The sequence below is a fragment of the Caloenas nicobarica genome, chromosome 4 (genome assembly GCF_036013445.1).
Source record: "Caloenas nicobarica isolate bCalNic1 chromosome 4, bCalNic1.hap1, whole genome shotgun sequence".
Lineage (NCBI taxonomy): Eukaryota > Metazoa > Chordata > Aves > Columbiformes > Columbidae > Caloenas > Caloenas nicobarica.
In genome coordinates, this window is record NC_088248.1 from 49,745,426 (window position 1) to 49,764,592 (window position 19,167).

At 40.8% G+C, this 19,167-nt stretch overlaps 1 protein-coding gene across 1 annotated transcript; it reads left to right on the forward strand.

Moving 5' to 3' along the window:
* Positions 1-1,625: 1,625 nt before the first annotated feature.
* Positions 1,626-18,226, forward strand: LONRF1 (LON peptidase N-terminal domain and ring finger 1). Its single transcript, XM_065633705.1, has 12 exons — positions 1,626-2,319; positions 7,878-7,996; positions 10,403-10,525; positions 11,068-11,214; positions 11,676-11,913; positions 11,999-12,089; positions 12,920-13,034; positions 13,600-13,721; positions 14,852-15,010; positions 15,115-15,277; positions 15,636-15,788; positions 17,054-18,226. The coding sequence occupies exons 1-12, from the start codon at positions 1,695-1,697 to the stop codon at positions 17,210-17,212; spliced, it is 2,214 nt and encodes a 737-aa protein (XP_065489777.1). The 5' UTR covers positions 1,626-1,694; the 3' UTR covers positions 17,213-18,226.
* The last annotated feature ends 941 nt before the right edge of the window (positions 18,227-19,167 follow it).

Genomic DNA, 19,167 nt, shown 5'->3' on the forward strand with positions numbered 1-19,167 from the left:
CTAATTAACTGCTTCGACCTCTTTCTACAACCACACAGAACAAACTTAAAATACACTCATGTTCTCCCCCATATTTCAATTACCATTAACATTTTTTTTCTTTGACTTAGGAACTTGAAAGGCAAAGGATGTGGTTTAGAGCGGCTGAGTTCAGACAAAACACCTGGATGTAAATCCAGATGCATCTGGTTATTTCCAGTCCTGGCATCTTTGCCTATAGCCCTCTTAACAACCTTCAGTATCATCCTCCAGCCTGTCATACATGAAATACAGCTGAAGACAAATATAGCTTTGTTCCTTTCAGAAGGCCATAAATTAATTTTTCTGATGTGTAAGCCTTATCTGGAAGGTTTTAGAAGAGCTATTATACTTATCTGAGACTTCTAAATTTATGACAGCCTTCTAACTTAAAAAAAAAGGCATCATAGCAACTGCAAATACATAACACTTATGCAACAGACTTAAAGCTTTCATTAGAGGCTGACGTACATCTGGAAACACTGAACACTTCCCCACAAAACCACACTGTGACTTCTACTTAGTTTAGGTAAAGCAGATCAGGTACTTCCACAAAAGCGCTCGACTGACTGCTTCACACTTGTGGAAAACTTAAGGTTTAACTGCACCAAGTGGCTGTTCCGGCACAGCAAATACACAGCAGCTCTGAACATCGAAATCATCGGATCCCATCCTATGGGCACGCTACGCGAAGTGCTGGAAACATTGAAGAAAAGAGTGAGAACTACACAAACCCTAAGGACAAAGAGCTTTTTCTTGATCTTGCAACTTTTATCGTGTCCTCCATTAAAAATCTATGGCAGAAGGAAAAAGAGCCAGCCCAAGCGGCCGGGCGAGCGTGAGCAGCGGCCGCCGGGAGAGCGGCCGCGCACGGGCTGCCCCACGGGCACCCGCCAGGTGAACCCTCCAGGGCCCCGGCAGCTATAGACCCCGTGCCCCCCCGAGGCGCTCGGAGACCCGCTGGAGACCCCTCTCCCCGCCCCGGCGGCCCCGATCCCTTCGCGCTGCGCTCCCGCCCGCCACGCGGCCCCAGCAGCGCTGCCGACGCGCGACCCTCGCGGCCGCTCCTCAGAGCGGCGCCGCTCCCACAAGCCAACCCGGAGCCCGCAGGCCTGTCGCTCTTCTCCGGCAAACCGCCCTCCTCCTCTCCCCCACCACACTATCAGCCCCGGGATGCGGGAGGCGGGGAGGGCCGCGCCTCGGGCGCCGCTCCGGGCCGGGCTGCGAGGGGCACCGGGACCGCCTCCCCGCCCCCTCTCCCCCCACCTGGCTCACGCCCGGGCCGCCCGGCGCCAGCCCCGCCCCCCGCCCCGTCACGGCGCGCGCATGGAGCCGTGTTTTGTAACCTCCTTCCGCCCTCCTCCTGCCCCGCCCCTCCGCGGCACCGCCCGCCGCCAATGGCCGGGCCGCCCAGCGATCAGCTGACGTAGCGCTTTATGTAAGCCGGAGGGGTGAGGGCGCGCGGCGAGGAGGTTTGAAAGGCGGGTAGTGCCGGGCGCGGGATCGTGGCCCCGGGCCGCGCGCACAGGCGCGCACGTGATCACCCCCCGTCCCCCGCCCGCGAGGCCGCCTCGCTTCCTGCTGCCCGCGCCGCCAGTGCCTCAGCGCCGCGCGCCGAGCCCAGCCCGGCGGTCGGGGCCGGAGCGCCACACCCCCCTCGCCGCAGCCGGCAGCCGATGGCGTTCTCTCCCGTGGCCGTGGGCTCGGAGGTCTCACCGGAGCCGGGCGGCAGCGGGAGCCCGGGCGAGGAAGCGGATGGAGAGCGGGAGCCGCTGCCGCGGCTGGCCGAGAGGCTGGTGCCCGGGAGCCGCCTGAAGGAAGTGGTGGGCGCGTCCTTGGCGTCGCTCTGCCTCGGCCCCCTGGCCGGACCCCAGCGCCTCGGGACCCTCGTGGACTGCCTGGTGCTGAAGTACCGCCTGTGGCAGGGGCTGGGCTGGAGCCGGGACCGCGGGGCGGCGGCGGAGGGCGGGGGCGCGGCCGAGGGGCCGCTGCGCTGCTGCGGCTGCGGCAGGTTCCTGAGCGAGCCGGTGACCGTCCCGTGCGGGCACACCTACTGCCGCCGCTGTCTCCGGAGGGAGCTGCGGGCCCGCTGCCGCCGCTGCCGGGACTGGCTGCTGCCGGCGGGGGGCACCAGCACGGCCGCTGCCCCGCTGCGGACCAGCGTCGTCCTCAACCAGCTGGCGGAGAAGTGGTTCCCGGGCGAGTGCGAGAGGGCGAGGACCGGGAGCCGGCTGGAGGAGCTGCTGGCCAAGGGCCGCTGCCGAGAGGCTCTGGGCGCCGCCAGCCAGGCCCTGCGAGCGGGTAAGGCTGTGGGGAGCGGGCTCTGCCTCCGCCCGGGGCCTGGCCCGCGGACTCCCGCCCCTGTCCCGGCGGGAGCGTGACGGGCTGGGAGAGAAGCGCGGCGGGCTTGGGGGGCTGGAGGTGTGGCGGGGTAGGTGCGCCGTGCTTCTTTCCCGCCCTTCAGCCCCTCTCCCCTACTGCTGAGGCAGTCAGCGGTCGAAATGGACCGGTAAAGAACCACCGAAGTTGTTCTCGAGTTTGTGGAGAGGATTCGAGGAACTCCCCGTAGTCCGGTAGAGTGGAGGGACCGATTGCGAGACTCGTAGCTGTTTGGACCTCAGTTGAACATCAAGCCTGGTAGTGTGGTGCACTTCAGAGGCATGGAGCTGTGTCCAGCACGGGCAGCTTCTTGTCTTCTGCCCCCTGCACCTCCACATGCTTTCGTGGGACTTGTTTACAGAGCAGTTTGTGGGCTTTGTTTTGATTTGTATGTAGTTATCGCTGTGCCTGGACAAGAAAAATTCCGTTGCTGTGTTTAACCTTGTTTCCTAAGAGAGACCTATTTTCACAGTCTTAAGTGACACCAAGACAATTCCCAGCAGGCCGGGCCCAGTTGCATAAGCAGACAGGCATGGAGGGGGACAGGTTGTGTAATGGCAGTGACATCATAGGTGGGTGTGGTTGAAGTTTTACACTCTGGAGAGTGGGTGCAAAGGCAGGAGGTAAAGGCACGGGTTTAGACAACGTTGTATCGGTCGCAAGCAGGATGTCTGAGACCATGGAGACTTGAGATACGGTCAGTTTTTCAGAGTTTAGTCTTTGTAGAGGGAATCAAATTTGTGTGATCAATATACCTAGATGGATCCAGTGACAGCTTCCTTTGTTGTTATTCAACTATGGATTTTAACACTTGGTGACCCATGGGTTTCCATTTTCGTTTGTGCCACTTTATTTATGGTCAGAAATTTAGGAATTAATATTTTTACAGATTAAGTGTATTATGTTTGTACAGTTGCCTGCAGTGGAGAAAATACAAAGGCTTGTGTAAGTCTAATCCTTCCAATCTGTTCTGGGGAGATACGTTAGATCTAGCTCCAGAATAAAGTGTTTCCAGTGTAGGTGGGGTTAGATCTCAGGTGTATTTTCTGCCTTTTGGCAACCTCATTTAAAGAGGTTCAGTTGTGGCCCTCAATTCTACGTTATTTGCTAGGGTGTTTCCAAAATGTAGGATATGGGATAGATGTGACCTGAGGAAGTGGCTGGTCTATTTTAAATCTTGAAACTATAAGAAGTGGACTTTTTTTTTTTCTGTACATGTTGCGAACAGCAGCATTGACTCGTGCAAAACAAAAAGAAATGGAGTCAAAACTAAATGGCCCTCAGGGTACAAACTGGTGAATCCATTCTTGATCACAAATGTTTACAGGGGTCCTGTTTCATGTTTCAAGATTGTTTGGAAACAATAAAAGAGAAAATTAATTCTTCAGACCCTAGTTAATCTTTCTTTTATGGATTTAGCAATACCGTTTAGATATCTATGGGGAAAGAATTCTGATTTCTCTTATTGTGGAGCTACATCTTAAATTTTGGCTTTAAAAACTGAGAATAATTATCAGCTGTGATGCTTATCCACTATTTTATTACTTGGATTTAGTACATGTGCTAGAAGCTCAGTTTAAGATCCATTGTACAGCTCTTTCCTGTGTCTCCTGTCCTGAGAACTTTCAATATTCTAAGTATATTCCAAGCATTCTGGTGAAGATACTAAAGAACTTTGAGTCAGAATGCAGACATACATTAAATGTCAATTTAGAGTCGTGGGCTCACAACTACAGACAGAAGGTAATTTCAGGCCAGTAGAGAACCAATTAGTAGCTGCTGATACGCTTTCGAGCTTCCTCCAGAGCATGCGTTGTTGAACACACTTAGAAATGGAAAAGACGTAGCATAAGAAATATGTTTAAAATCATTCATGTTCTGTTTCAATGCTTCCTCATTGCTAGTTCATCTCTCTTTGTTTTTAATACAGAAAGAGAGTTAAAAAGTTGTGATAAACATAAATCCTATGTCCTGAATAAGGCATTGGCACTAAACCTTTACTCAGATGGCATCTTTTCATAACTTTCTTACATTGCTTGAAACATCTGAAAGATAAATATTTCCCATGGTGCAAAAGTGACTTTTGGAAAACATGAGGAATGTTAACATCCATCTTGCAGGGGTTGAAATGAAATAGTTTAGTTAAAGGAAGTCTATTGGATTAAAATACAAGTGCAGCTTGTCTTTAATCGAGTATCCTGAAACACACAGCTAATAGGCTTGAGTTTAGTCTGAATCACAAACTCGTTCCTGCTGGAGCCCTCCTGCGTCAGGAGGTCTGTTGACCAATCAGTCTGTTCAAAGCAGAATAAACACTGAGTTCAGAGCAGTTTGTGTAAGGTTTTGTCCAGCCAGGTTATGAAAACCTGCAAGCATGGAGGTCCCACAGCCTCTCTAGGCAACCTGCTCATGGTGAAAAGATTTCTTCCTATTTCAAGGCAGAACAGCCCTTGTTTCAGTTTATAACCATTGTCTCTTGTTCTTCCCCTGTGCACATCAGTAAAGAGTCTTCCGGGTAGCCTCCTCTTATGTTCTGGAAGGCTTTGGGTTCTCCCACGGCCTTCAAGGAATTCTTTTCTACTAAACAAGCCGAGTTCTCTCAGCTCCTTCTCATGGGTTGTGTGTTCCAACCCTGGATCACTGGGGTGACCCTATAGTACTGTATTAAAAATACTGTGTCCTAAAGTTTTTCTGCATAGTGGTTGTGATGCGCATATCTTTTATGTTGAAGAATTTGAAATGTTATTAAGAACCATATAAAAAGCATGCAGGATCAGATCAGACGAGATATGGTCCATTTATTGGTATGCTTATGCTGACAGTAGTCAGGAGCAGATTCTTGGGAAGTAATATAAAACAAGAATGCATGCTTGGCGGGTTTTTGTGTGTACACCTTTGTATACTTTCCTGTTAATGTAATAATGATTGGTGCACACAGTCCTGAACTGAAAGTACGTGGTGTGTTTTTGTGCTGGTTTGACTGAAAACAAGTTAATTTTCTTCATGCAGTTAAAACCTTTCTTTTTCATAGCTAGCATGGTTGTTGTTTGGATTTAGTTTGAGAACAAGAAGATAACACGCCTGGACAGAGCTGATATTTTTAATTGCTCTGGTCTGAGAGCCAAGGCCTCTGAGCTCTGCCCACAGGTGTGAGGCAGCTGGGAAGGGGGGCATGGATGGGGCAGAGCTTGACTGACATCCAGACTGATCAATAAGAGTATTCCATCCCATTAGTGTCATGCTTTGTATTTAAGGAGAGTTGGGATCTCCCATCTAGTCTGGGAGCAGCTTGCAGTCGGGGCAGAGACCTGTTTGGGAGAGTTCTGTTCGGGAGTTTATTTCGGCTTTTTGCCATCCTGCTGTTTGCAGAGACCTCTGGGCCTTTCTGCCCTTTTCTCTCTTCTCTTTGGGATCGGCTGTTTGGGACCAGGTTCTGCTGCCTGGGACTGGCTGCTTGGTGCGGATGGAGTTCATGAGGAATTGCATTAAGTATCTTTGGTTTATACTCTACTTCCATTTTATATGTATTACTAGCAGTAGTATATTAGTGTTATTTTATTAAAATGTGTTTAAATCAGTCCACTAGTTTCTCCTCTTTTGATTCTCTCTCCTATTTGGGCATGGGGAAGTGAGCGAGAGGATATCATAGTTATGTTGCCAGCTCAGGTTAAACCATGACACTTTTTTATTAAAATCACTTGTCTTTGGGTATGCTAGAAGTGACTGATTTCCGTATTTACAATATATTGGGTTACTGAAATTGAAAATTCAAGTACAAGTTGTGTTTCTGCTCTGTTTGGTCTTTGATCTAAGGATTTGGAATAGTTTTGCATGCTCCCTTTAGGTGGCAGACATTTAAATATGTGCTGTAACACTGTCCCCAGAAAAGAAGGCTCGGAGTTCCTCAGGTCATGTTATACACTTGAAAGTCTGAAAAATATGAGCTCCCTCTGATTATGTGCAAATAGGTAGCTTGTTGGAGAACAAAGACCTGCACTTACTGCTATCTCTGAAGAAAATAATTTGGTTTGATACTAACTCTGCTGGACACCAAAGAGTCAAATACAACAGAAAAAATGGTCTGAAGAATTTGATCTGAGCTGCTGCCTTACTAGACTGTAACAGCCACAAAACACAAAGCCACAGGAAAGCAGGCTTCAGAGTTGTTCTGCTTGCAGGATTAGTGTTTAAGTCAGACAGTTTCCCAGACTTCTGTTAATACAAACATTTTGTTATGTCTAAAATAAAAAATAAACAAGCCAGGTTTGGCGATATTTGTATTTGAAGGGAAACTGTCAACTCAAAGACACCTCTAATCAGAAGGGAACTTTAGTTTCAGCTGTGAAATCTTCCATCAGTTTTGATTTTCTTAATTCTTTCTTGTCCATTAGATCCTTTAACATGTAGCATTGTGGATCTAAATACAAAGCAATGTGTTGGAATACATGGAAACATTGACTAGTCTGGCTTTTATGTGTAAAACAAGATAATATTGGAAATTATGACATTTACAAAAGACTAAGATAGAATATTGAATTAAAATGATCCCTTCCCAAAAAATCCTTTTGAAACAAACTTAAAGACCTATTTAATTTTAGTATTTTTTACAGTAGACCAATGTTTGACTTGTTTATCTCATTCAATGAAAAACACAGGTGTCGTTTTTTAACAAAATCAAGAACAAAGCAGTGTGCTGGCATTCTCTCCAAGCAACAACTACAATTAATTGTGTTACGAAAACCATAGTTTTAGAGACATGGAGATGCGTGTGCTTCCCATTTAGAGGCTGCTTTACTAAAAGTGCAAAATACTGTAGTTGGACGTGAGATTTACTGAACACATACTGATGTTTTCCCATTGCAGAAGTCCCACTAGTAAAACTCCTTACAACAGGGCTTCCGGGGGTGTTAAGGGCTTTCTGGTATTGGCTGTCTCTTTTCAGACCACAGTGACAGAGCCTCCTTCCGGTACTTACTGGATGGAGACCCTTGTGAAAATGGCATCTGCATCTCCAGGCATAGCTGGAAGGGGTTGGGCATTATAAAAGCAAATGTTAGTCTAAAGAAAAACTTGAACGTCTGAAAGCAAACTTTATACTACTTATGTGAATTCACAGATTTCTGTAGTTTTGAATGGGTCTACTGTAAAGCTAAAGCCTACTTAGTCCTCAATTTTTGTTGTCACAGCAGTACTGAGCAATACTTTATTCTGTTAGCCTCAGTCTTTGATATTTTAAAATATATTTTCTTGTTGCAAGATACATTAGAGGGTCCAAAGTTTGATCTTTACCTTGAAAGACGTGAGCCTGGAATTACTGCCACTTTTATTACCCAAACACTGAGGGGTAGGGGAGGATGTACTCCAGTGATTTTGAAAGTATGGGACTAAAAAGTGTTGTTATAACATATCACTATGAAATCACATCTAATTAAAAATTACACATTTCTGAATTATTAAAAATGTTACTTTATTTTCTTCAGATTCCAGTGACTTGATGCTAAGAATTTACAGAGCTGAGTCGTATGTTGGCCTCCAAGAATATAAAGCAGCCATAGAAGATCTAAATTTTGTTATTTCTAAAATGCCAAATTGGCCAGAGGTAAGTTGATGTGAACTTTTTGAAAAATCTGTCTTTATCTATAAAATTCATGAATTCTATGTCATACTTGCATCAAGTTGAGAATGTGGGTCTCAATCATTAGCTTGTAAGACGTGCAAAATGCTGAAAGGTATCTTAAATAGTTACTTATGAGACAGGTTATTGATGAGTACAGCAGGCTAGAGTTCATTGATGAATCTACTTGGAACTGTTAATTTAGCCTTCATCAGAAACTTCAGGTATTTTTATTTTGTATCACAGCATGAGATGAGGTCTTTGGACAAAGGCTTAAGTGCAGTGGAACTGACTTCTTGGGAAGTATTATGAAGTATTTTTGTGCTGCCTGTAGTTACTTGTTATTGACAATTTTATTTCTTTATAAGAACACTTCTATGTGTTATTTTAAGAAAAAATATTAAATATTTACGAACTTCAGCTTAATGTTATTGGACTGGATGGTTGGCTGAAATTGTGCAGCCAGCTTTAATTGCTTGAAAGCTGAACTTCTGAGGCCTGTATGTTTGGTAGGTTGGTGTAACTGAGTTTTAAAATTTCTTACACTATGTACAAGTTAGTCCTTTTAAGGCTCTGCACTTCCCTGGGGTATTTATGCTTTGTATTTCACAAAGTCGGAGCACATTAAGCATTATCTGTTCCTTGAGAACATCACATGAGATGAGCAAGCACTGTTGCCAGTCAGGACTGGAATTCTTGGCTCTATGTTAAATCAACATTTCCCTCATTTTTTGAATTTTATTGGTAAAACAGTTTGCTATATAAATAGGACAACACAGTTTTCTTTTCCAAATGCTACCAAAGAGTCAAAAAGTTTTAACACAAGCGATAAATCCTTTCGTAATAATATTGGCTAAAAAAAACCCCGCAAACATGCGGTTGGGGCCTTTTTTTAGTGGCTCCACTGTTAGGCGTTGGGATAGTTTGTGGTGATGTAACCTGTAACAGCTGGAGTTTGGGGGTTGCTTTGTTTATTTGTTCATTTTTATTAAGAGAATGACACTTTGCTCTTTTAGCTTGGAAAGTTTTTCTTCAAAAAGCCCAAAGAAACTCAGTGGGAACTGAGCTTTGCAAATGCTGCAGGCAGCTGGGGAGTCACTGGCCTTCAGAGGTGTAAGATGCTGCATGTTGCAGCGCTGTTTGAACTCTGAGCACAGCAGGAGCAGCAAGATTGTGCCACACAAGGGGAGATAACTGTTCCTGTCTTGGTATTTCCTGTGTTCAGCAGTTCCATGGCTACTGCAAATTCAGAAAGCATCTTGCTTTTTGCCTCTCAGCATTGGTAGTACTGTCTACTTTTTTCTGTATGTTTGGAAAGAAACCTCACTTCACTTAACTGAGCTTGGTTTGGTTGATTCCTCTAACGATTCTTGTCTCTGTACAAAAGTAAACTGTAAGAGGAGGATTAGCATACTTTCCTGCTTCAGGATACAGTTTAATGAAACTGCCCAAATCTGTCACAGATGATGCATGCCCTTCAGCTGACAGCCTTGTTTAACAGGTGCTACTGTTAATATTGGCAATTGTTCCGTAGAAATTGCACTCCATCTGTGGGGGGTTCATGTTTTGGTTTAAGTTCTGTTTCTGCCCCATTGTCCAAAATCTCCTATATATGTAGATGATGGTGTTTTATTTAGCTTTTGTTAGATAACTTCTTTTTATCTAACTTGGATTTATATTACTACAAATGCAATTTTTAAAAAATGAGATAAGTTGGATAAGGCACTTCTTAGTTGCAACGTCATATAGGTAGATTTAGCAAAATTCAGTAGTCTTTTCTCCCCCCTCTTTTTTCTTTCATAGAAAATAGTACACAGATTTTTTTTTTTCCTAGCTGCTGGCTAGTGTTCAAGAATAAACATAGTTGGAGGAAGCAATTCCAAAAGTGCATTGTTCTGCGTTAAGAATATAGATTAAGATGTATGGTTGCGTGGATTGTTTTGTTTGTAGTTACCCTTCTCCTGCAGGCTGGAATCATAAGGCTTTTAACGAATCAGAGGGCAAGAAGGGTATCTTGTAAGCTGCTGTGTGAGGTTGTGTAATAATTTGCATTTGATGTCCCTCCTCTTCCCCTCCAAAGGCTCACAGAAGGGGAAATTAAGGCCTTTTTTGAATTCAGCACTAGTCAAGTTTTTAACCCTTTATGTAGGACGAAACAAATTAACTAGAAGGAGACTAATACCAGCCTATCCCATGAATCTTTTCAGACACTGTGGGGGATGTATGTTAGACAAGGCACACAGATCACTCACACTGTGCACAGCGGGAGTTTGTTGAAGAGCTACATTCTTTTTGTCGTGGAGGGTTCTAATTCTAACTCTGTAATGCCTGTGAGATGAATACTGCAGTTCTACATACTCTAGAAATGTTTTGATGGTATCTGTTTTTCAGGTCTACTTCCGGAAAGGAAAAGCGCTGCAAGACTCTGGCTTTGTACGCGATGCCTTACAACTGTTTCTACAGTGCTTAGCCCTTGATGAGGACTTCCTTCCAGCCAAGCTAGAAGTAGAAAAGGTAATTTTGTTTATGAAACTGCGTTACTATCTCTGACTTGATTCCTTTGTAAAGCTTCCATTATGGTAGACTTTGAACATCTAAAAATCTTCAATACAAGTAGATAAGGTTTCGGTGTCAGACTACTTCCTTTCAAGATACATTATACTATGTTGAAGAAATAGTTCTAAATGAAAATCTAGAAAACTGGAAAGTAGGCAGCAAGTTGAACTCTTTCGTGCCCAGAGCACAACAGTTTTTCTTTTATAACAAAAAAATTACATCGGAAAAGCTGCATGAGGTTGAATTGGTAATGTCTAACTTTGTTTGAAGAGCTCACTCACTTACAGGAGAAAAGATTTCTAGATAAATTTCTTTATAGTAATATAGGTATGTAGGTTTCTGCTTGTTCTCAACTGTTCTTTCTCAGTTACTGCTTAAATAGATCTCTATGATAATAACTTCATACAGATTAAATTATTGGGTTTGTTATCTAGTTTTATAATAAAGCTATATCTAGATCATTTGTCATTATTATGAACATTTAACTGCTTGTTTTCTAGATGTTGTGTGATGTGCTGTCACCAGAGAAGTTAGGAGAGAGTCTGAAGGAATCTGCTTGGAATTCACCACATATTCGAAATAAACCTTTTGTACTTGGTTCTGAGATGACTGAGTCTTACTGCAACTCACAGCTTTGTCCTGAGCAGGTAACAAAAACTATAGGATAACTTTTCTCTTTGGCCGATACGCAAACATCAGACATTCTGATACCCTTATTTGTCATAATTACTTTCCAGCCTAAATGCTGACTTTTTGGAATTGACTAAATTGGAAGACAATAATTGTGATTTGGGAGTAATGTATTTTCATTTGGAGTGTTAGACTCCTCATTCCAGTGAGCTACTTATTAGAAGGTACTGAGATTTTATATTAGTGACTTCAAAATAAAAAGAAATACGGTTTTTCTTCTCTTTGAAGCAGATGAAGATTTTTAAATCATTAATGCTAGGCAATTTTGAGTACTGTCTTGACTTACCAGATTTATTTAATTAACTAATGAACTGAGTGTGGAGATCAGTTTGACTTGTATATCTTTTTATGTTCACATTTTACATGCTTAGATTTGTATTACTCTTTAAGTACAGTTCAGTTCATCTTATTATTATAGAGTTTAGGAGCATCAGATGTACTGGAGCCTGTCAGTGGAAGCTTAAATCGTGCACAGTCTGCCCATGCTCTTAACTCAACAAAAGACCTTGCCAAGGAAGATGGTTTAAAGAGAGTGTCTTCTGAACCCCTTCTCTCTGGCCAAGAAAAAGGTGCTTTGTTGAAAAGAAAGCTTTCCTTTTCAGAGCAGGATACAGTTGTATGTGAAGATGGAAGAAACAAACACAAAAAGCAAGGAGGTAAACAATCACTTACTTTTAAATTTAAAGTATTTACTGTCTTGTGCCTTTCTTTGAAGGAGTATTTTGTCTTGTTTTTCCTTAGAAAGTGCAAAAAGGGATGTGACACTGGCTTTTGGAACAATTCCAGGGGATTTGATTGATGTGTCAGATTTTGAGTGCTCTCTGTGTATGAGGTAAGATTCTCTCCTTGATTCAATATTTCAGTTATAAATGCTTGGACACATATCTGTTAAACATATAAAATGAAGTACTTATAAGTTGCGATGACTTCTGATATGAGATTTTCAGCCTTCCGCTACCCCTGCAGTTAAGTCCTTATTTAAATGTGTCACTTACTATAGTGCTATATAATACAGCATTATTTTAATCAAAGTTGCCTTTTAAATTAACCTTGGCATTGTTGTTAACTGGTAACCTTAAAAGGACAGGATCTTATGCAATTAAACATTAGGGGTTTTTTAAGTCAATAAAATTATTTAACTTATTTTGGGAAGGCTAATGCTTGGAAGTATTGCCTGTGAACCTCATATTTGTCTAGGACATGTAGATACTTCAGAATATTAGTCTACTTAAATGTAGCTGATGTATTTGAAAGCTGTTATTGAGTTGTCTTGATTTTCAGAATAAACACCTTAAAATATATGGTGTATACTAAACTATCCATAGTTATGTTACTCAGATGTAATAACTGCTATTAAAACAATTTAGCTCCTCAAAGAATCATTTAATTTTGCTTATTCTTAATCTCTATGTAGTAAGACTAAAACCTTTGTACTTTGAGATAAATGTTCAGATACTTAGTGTTGTAATGTGTAGATTAATCAGAAAATAAAAAAATGAGTGGTGTGGTGGTACATGGAAGCAAACTGCAGTATAGGGGAGAAAGCAGAATAAGGAGACATGGGTTTAATTTTTCTCTGCTTTGTTAAAGAGGTTGGTCACTGACTTATTTAGCAAAACACACGCTTGTCATGGTACCTAACTTCTAATAACTTCATTTCAGGCTATTCTTTGAGCCAGTGACAACCCCTTGTGGACATACTTTTTGCAAAGGTTGCTTGGAACGGTGTTTAGACCATGCTCCTCAGTGTCCACTCTGTAAGGAGAGTTTGAAGGAGGTACTGTTTCTCAGTAGAGCTCACAAATGCAAATATATAATTTTAAAGGCTGTTTCACATAAACTGAATAACTTGGATTCACTTGGGTTATGGAAAGGAAAAATCTGAGACTTTGTCAATATAAGTTGATTAAGTTTGCCTCGGGGTCTTAGAAGTTTTAAGTTTCTGTGACCATCTGCTTTACTTGTGTAATTAAATCCTGAGCATTTGTAAACGTTGGTAACTATGCAGTAAAACCTCTCTGTGATTTATGTACACTTTCCTTATTTGTGTGGCTGTATAACCTGGGAAATCAGTTCTGTGTCTGGTAAGCAAAGAAGTACAAACTGAGACACTTGAGTTATCAGATACAAAGAACTAAAATAGCGAATCTCATTTTTAAATATTGGAGTAACATTAGGTGTTAAGTAATGAAACATAAGAACTTCAGAGCCGTAAGTTTTCATGGGTTTAAATCTGATTTATGACACATTTAGTATATCATGGTTTTAAGTAAAAGCTGCATTTTCTTGAGCTTTTTGTTAATATATATGAGAAGAAATACTTTTTTTTTAATTGCTTACAGTACCTCGCAAGCAGAAAATACAGCATCACAGAACTGCTGGAGGAATTAATAATGAAATATTTGTCTGATGAATTATATGAGAGAAAAAGAATTCATGCTGAAGAAACCGCTGAACACTCAAAGTAAGCTTGCTGTCTTTTAGAAAACTTGAGAGATTAGTGTGGAAATCCTTTTTAGAAATGTTTTATAATTTTCCTGGTTGTTAATAATGGCATATTTTGGATACAAGGAGAAGTATAAAAGCCTGTTAATTTGGTGTCTTAAATGTGTATTTCAGAAAATTAACAATTTTTAACTACTGTGGAAATAAAAGAATCACACTTCGCTACTTCAATAGTAGCAATGTGAGGCTCTCAAGTCCACTAGGAAGCACATTTGCCCTTCTGTTTCTCTTTCTTTGTGTACTGTTGCAGAGCCTCAGTTTTAGCTTTGCTGCTGTTGATGGAATTGTCCTCTTGAGTTGGCTGCAGAGTCTCAGATACCTGAATTTCTTCCAAAGGAGTTCATGACAGATGTGATGAAAATAAATTGTTGGGATTTTTTTGTAATCTTGATGTTTAGTAGAGTTCTTCAGATAGATGAAGCATCATGTACTGTAGATATGAATGTTGGAAAACTATTTAAAACTATGGCTTGTGCAACTTACGTAACAGAATCCATACATTAGAATGATGAAAGGTATTAAAATTAAATACCTGGTAATGTTTTAATGGTAACTTGTTTGTATCAACTGTACATGCTTGATGAAATAGCATGAAAAAAATTGGTTTTCAGTTAGGCCTCCTGAGGAATATAGTGAGGTAAAAATTATACCCTGCGTTGTGTCCCGTGATCTGGAGTCTGTCATTGAAAACAATGGTCACCTAGCCACTATGGAGCTACTGCTACATCATCTTAGTTCCAGGAAAACTGTGACTGAGAGCATAATGGTTTGTGTGGTTCAGACTAAAACAAAGTAACATCCCTGGCCCCAAAACAAAACCCTTCATTCCCTGACTAGATACTCACTAGCTAGGCAACTATGAGGTCGTTGTCCAGTAGGTATTCAAATCAGTAAATACGTATTCAGTCACTGTTACTAGTATGTGTTTTGATTCTTTATGAAAGTTACTACAATGTGCTTATTATTGAACTTAGAAAAGAGTGCTTTATGACCTGAAATACGGCAAACATACTGAAAAAATGTGTTGTCTTGGCATAGTACAGTGTTTAGATTTTTAAGCCACATATTTCTTTTGATGTTCTCTTGCAGCTTGACCAAGAATGTTCCAATGTTTGTTTGCACTATGGCATATCCTACTGTGCCTTGTCCTCTGCATGTGTTTGAGCCAAGATACCGACTAATGATTCGCAGAAGTATGGAAACTGGAACTAAACAGTTTGGGATGTGTATAAGTGATTCTCAAAATGGGTAGGTTTACGTCTAAACTTACCATCTCATGTCTTTTTTATTAATCATAAAGTATGTCCTTTCAGAAGTGTGTAATTGCATTATTGACGAGGTCCCTTTTCTAGTTTTGCAGATTATGGATGCATGCTGCAAATTAGGAATGTTCATTTTCTACCTGATGGACGGTCTGTTGTTGATACAGTTGGTGGAAGGAGATTTAGAGTTTTACGGAGAGGGATGAAAGATGGTTATTGCACTGCAGACATCGAATATTTGGAAGATGTTAAGGTATCCAGAACACTAAGTATTTACTAGTATTAATATATCAAGATTTTTGTTTGATCTTAAGAGCTCAGTTTCGAATTTTTAGGTCCCTAGACCACTAGAAGATTCAGTGCCAGCACGTGGAAGAAGTAGAAGCTAGTTTAATTTTTTATTTTTATAAAGTAAGAAAGAAATACTGTGGTTTTTGTTTGAACGATAGTTTGCAGCTGTAACTTTTTAAGATGTCATGGGACTTCTTTACTATTCAGGCACTAGCAATCAAAGTTTAGGAGAATGCAGCTGAAATTTAATGTTTCTTAATTTTAAACACCTTAATTGTTTCTTTATCTCTAATGATATTTTCATAACATTCCTCTTATAGGTTGCTGATGAAGAACAACTAAAGAAACTGAGAGAACTTCACAACTTTGTTTACAATCAGGCCTGCAGTTGGTTCCAAAACTTAAGAAACAAATTTCGCACTCAAATTCTTCAGCACTTTGGGCCAATGCCTGACAGGGAGGAAAATATACAGGTGGGACATCATTTAATATCAATGGTTTGTGTAAAGCTGTTGAATTCAAATGGGAAAAAACCTGTTTTTTCTTCCCTGTGATGCGTGCAGGCGGTAATCTTTGGCAAAAAGTTAATCACAAATAACACTTTCCTACTGTCTGGGCTAGTGCCATAAATTGCTGCAGCTGCTGGGATTTGACAAATGTTTTTTAAGAAAGTAGCTACAGCAATCTATTTTAATGGTTATTATAAACACTTAATGAAGGTTGGTGAGATCCTGAGGGAGTGGAGGCTGGAGAAAAGCAACATTTAAAAATACGTAAAATTTGGCTGTCAAAGGAATATATATGAAGTGGGATGTTATGAGAGCCTGTCCTTCACTCATCTGCTACATACTTCTAAACAATCTCAGAGTACTATAGGTGCTGTAAAGGCCAGTGCATGAATTCAGAAGTGACTTTAGAACAATTTAATAGAGAGAAAAAAAGATTTAAAACAACATACCGGGAAAAACGGGGGGTTAATAGCAGAACAGCAATACTCTGGGCATGTACCTGAGATTTAGAACAGAACACGAATGTGTTGACTGTGATACAGATGAAAGAGAGAAAATGTCATCCTGAAGTGTACCACTACCAGCAATGTTTTTGCAAATCATTTGAGGTAATTAATCTTCTCTGCAGTGATATGGCCTCTGCTGAGAAGTATTATGTCCAGTTCTGGGCGTGACATCTAAGGCTTGGTGTAGATAATTGAATAAAGTATAGGAAAAAGTTACATAGTATGTTTTATCAACTTAAAAGAAACTGGTTAAGTAGTCCTGCTCTTTCTAGGAGGTAATGAGGAGGGAGTGGAATTGGTAGGTGATGCAGGAGTCCTTCTAATATAACAAAGACAATTGTAGTGAAAATGTTAGTCTTCAAGAATATTCAAGCCTCGAGTATCATGTGACAGGTAATGGATTTAGTTTTTATCAAGGAGGTTTGTTATTAGGTAACTGTCTTACACCTAGCCATCTTTTCCCAAAGAAGCTATAAGCTTCGTTTTTTGTCTTAAAAATAATTGCTTTATCAAGCTTAGCTTAAGTGTACTTTGACTTCTCAGTTGGGGAGGGATCAGAAAAGATCCCTTCAGAACCCTTCTGATCTCATGGATCTGGAATTCTCTAGTTAGTATCAAACTTTAAACTAGTTTTTGTTGTTGACAACTTTGTCTTTTGATGTCTTTGTGTTAGTCAACTATACTATCTTGGTTTTGGGTAACCAGCTTATCTTTTATTTTTAGGCAATGCCCAATGGTCCTGCTTGGTGTTGGTGGCTTCTAGCTGTTCTTCCAGTAGACCCCAGATATCAGCTGTCAGTTCTCTCCATGATGTCTTTAAAAGACCGTCTGATAAAAATCCAACATATACTCACATATTTTTCTAGAGACCAGTCCAAGTGACTAACCGCCTGGGTCTTCCTGAAAAGTTACTCTGTTCTGGTTGTAGTAGCAGCTGGAATTTTGCTGCCTTTTGCACATCTAGCACTGGTTTGAGAAGTGTAATGGAACTGCTCTTCCCTGCCCTCCTGAGTTCCTGAACCATGTGGTTCTCTGAATGCACACTTCAGCTGTGAGAGAAGACCACTGACGATTGCACAGAGTCAATCCAGCTAGATATATTTCTCACGTTATCTACATTACAATTTGCACTATGTAGAAGAGAATATTTTTGAGACTTGACCATTTTAGCCACTGACTTTTTAAAGCTGTGGGAAGCGCAGGAGTTAAGGCTGACAGTCCAAGTTTACAACACTGAGGAGGTATTAAAGGTTTGCAAATGTTTGCCTCATACAACTGTTCTTTTGCTGTTTGCACAAATATTTGAAATATAGTATTGAATGTCACTGTTGGATATTACTACTCTTGTTAAATTATCTTGACCATGAATATGGCACCGATTTTTAAGTTATCTTGTAAATGTATGCATCACAAAACAGGTGACATTATGAACTGTATGCTGAACTGAGAGCCAATTTTAAGGAAGAAATGCAAAAAAAAAAAAAGGTACTTCTGTCTGAAAATACTTAAACTGTGAATATGGTTTACATACCTAGGCCTGTACATGTTAAGAGGAAACTGAAAACTCAGTGCTAGTACCAGTTACACTTCTACTGGGCTTTTCAGGCTGGTTGTTCTTCCAGAGCGCACACTTAGTGTCTAGAGCTTAGAAGAAATCTTAGAGTGTGCGTATGTGTGTGTATTGGGGATTGTGCATCCAGGATTTAAAAGCTTAAAGTTTTATTTGAACTTTTTAAGTTGGTGCAAATGTGAGTTCTATGCCTTATTCATGTCAATAGTAGAGCACACTGCAGTGGCCAGGTTAGCATCATGCTGCCAATAGGTACTTTTTGTAATTAAAGGTTTGCATATTTGTGAATATGTCTGATACTGGCTTTCTTGTATGTAAATCATTTGTAAAGTATTTCTTAAATCTTGCTTTTGCTAATATATTTAATTTTCAATAAAAGCTAAAAGTTTGTAATATTTTTAACTTTATCAGAAACTAAAAAGCTTCCATATGCTTCTATTCTTGGATCTTAAGTAAATCTAGGAGCAGCTGTTTAACCTACATCAAGGTTGTGGGCACTTCATGATGTAATTGGTATGTACATAATCTGTCTCTGATAGAGTACCTGGCTCAGACTGATTATTGGTCAGACAGTGTCCTGCTTTTTATATCTACTTTGTTTAAATTAAGGTAGTTCCAGGTATGAAGTTTGCATTTCACGAAACTTAGAAGTTGTGGGAAACTGATCTTGCAGAACACTTAGGTGTTTCGCAGACTTGTTAATCAGATGCAGTGGCCTTGTTCTCTTCTGGAGGTTAAGGCTTGAAATACTACAGGCAACCGAAAATCTGATGGATCGTTTTTCGTATGGGCTTCTATTTAAGGTAAATTTCCCCTTTATTGTATGAAAAAGGTCCTGGATTAATATTTGGAAAGCTTTATTTGCATAATAAAAGAAGAAAGGGGATCCTCCATTTCTCCACCTCAGCACATTATAACCTTAGAAACTTCTTCTTTATATCACCATGATCTTAAGAATGCAGGTGGTGGGATTTTTTTTTTCTTGACACAGAAAAGTCCCTATAGCCAGGCTTGAAATACCCAAAATAATCTAATGGGTTTTTTTGTGTGTTTTATTTGTTTGTGGTTTTTTTTCTTGCCAAGAGCTTTGATTTTGAAATTGAGTATTCCCTAGTCTGTTGGAAGATGTGGCTTCTAGGCATTTTTATACTTTCTTACGAGTTTTTAATAAAATAGAACTTCAGATAAGTGTCAGTTGGCTTGCACTGTCCTGTGCATATAAAAGTTCTAATTCTGGAACTGCAAACCAGGTTAGAGAAGAATTTAT